Here is a 1673-nt window from a genome sequence, read left to right on the forward strand (position 1 = left end):
CAAAACAAAACTCATACCCTATAATGGCAGCTTAGAATCTCTATATTATTTCACTCCCGGAAGTGAATAGTAAGCACATAGTGTTTATCAGTACACATGCATTCAGTAGAAGATAGAAATATAAGAATCACAAATAATATTATAGTCAACTAGTGTGCAAATACAAAGAAAACCGCCTCATCGCCTAGGGAAGTTCGAAGGGAGCCGCCTCCTCGACCTCCCAAGACTCGGACCTTGCAGTCCACCGCGACAGCGTCGGGGGGGATGATGAGCGCCTCCTCGCCGCTCTTGGGCTCGTCCTTCTTGGCCTCATTCTGGGCCAGAGCCGAGTTGAACGTCACCTTCACCATGGCGCGACCCGGGGTGCCCTCGGAGGGCGGCGGCGAGCTCGAGGCGCGGGCTGCGGGCTCCCGGCTGCGGCTGCAGCCTCTACGGCCGGGCTCCGGGGGCGGCTCCGGGGGGGGGCTGAGGAGGTTCGGGCGGCTCCGCGGCGGCAGAAGGGGCTACTGCGGCACCGATCTCGCAACCTCCCAGCTCCGGCACGAGGGCGGAGACCGCTCACGCACTCCTGGGGGCGGGGCGGGCCGGCGGGCGGGAGGGCGGGGCCGACAGTTAGGTGGGGCGGGGCGGGCGGGCGGTGGGCGGGGCTGGCGGGCGGCGGGGCGGGGCCAGAGGTGGGAGAGGCGGGGCCCAGCTTTGCGTGGGAACCCGCCCTTGCCCCAGGCCCTGCACCGAATGGAGCCTGCGAGGGAGGGGCCCCTCTGGTTGAGGGCCGGTTGTCCTCTGGGCTGCCTGGAATTTCCAGTTCTGAAGTCGCTGCCAACAGTCTACTTCCGGACCCAGTGTTGCAGGTTGATAGCAAAATCGGATGAACTTTTCTGGGTTCGCTGAGTACAATGGATTAACCCCTCCCTCCCTTCTTCCCCTACCCCCTCGAGCCTAAAGGCGATGGAATTTTTGTGCGTCCACAGCTCCGTTTTCTCACTTATTAGGGAACCAACTCAGTGGAGCACAGACGCTTTCCTTATGATCTGACTTTATCTTCCATGGTTCTCACCCAAGGGCGTTTACCTGACTCTGACTTGCCTTGTCTTCTTTCCCTCCCTCGGGAGGTCAGTGCCTGTTCTGCCCAGTCCTAGACCAATTTGGAGGAAGTCTCTTGGCAGATTTGTATTTCAAACATCTCAGACTCATAAAACAAAATGTTCCCCTCTTGTGCAGACTTGGAAAAAACCCATATGCACACTGGGCTGATCTGTGATTCAAGACAAAGAACTCGATGATGAGTCCTTATTTTTCTGCCAAATGAAAAATAATAATTTAAGGATAAAGCAAAATTCTCGTGTTTTGAAGACAGTTCACTTACAATGAATGTGAGAGAGGGTGCTGGCTCACACTATTACTGGGTTTATGATTGTGTCAACAGATGGCCCCCTTGGGCAAATGGTTGACCTGTGTACCCTTCTCCCACCCCACTCTGTCCTGGTTCAACCAGAGTTGTGGGCGTGCTCTAGAATGTCACAGCTGTGTTCGCTCTGCAGGGTCAACCCCGGAAAAAGTAGGTTGAGTCTGAGATTCTTGAGGATTTGACTCTGCTCAAGGTAGGAGTTAGGTATCTTAGAGTCCACAAAGAATGTCACATCATAAATCCCTGGGAAAACCTAAGATCTCCA

At 55.2% G+C, this 1673-nt stretch overlaps 1 protein-coding gene across 2 annotated transcripts in view; it reads right to left on the reverse strand.

The window, feature by feature from the left end:
* The window catches only part of ITM2B (integral membrane protein 2B), a 25794-nt gene extending 25221 nt beyond the window's left edge, over positions 1–573 (reverse strand). Inside the window, exons 1-2 of one of the 2 annotated variants that reach the window (XM_021711778.1) lie at positions 467–503; positions 234–407 (exon numbers count right to left, since the gene is read on the reverse strand). In XM_021711778.1, coding sequence (XP_021567453.1) covers positions 234–350 — 117 coding nt within the window. In that variant the 5' untranslated portion in view covers positions 351–407; positions 467–503. Of the gene's footprint in view, positions 1–233 lie in introns of both variants that reach the window. The other variant, XM_008056953.1, reaches the window with a different exon arrangement.
* Positions 574–1673: the final 1100 nt, after the last annotated feature.

The sequence above is a fragment of the Carlito syrichta genome, unplaced genomic scaffold, assembly GCF_000164805.1.
Source record: "Carlito syrichta isolate Samal-C Ts95f unplaced genomic scaffold, Tarsius_syrichta-2.0.1 Scaffold302582, whole genome shotgun sequence".
Taxonomy (NCBI): Eukaryota; Metazoa; Chordata; class Mammalia; order Primates; family Tarsiidae; genus Carlito; species Carlito syrichta.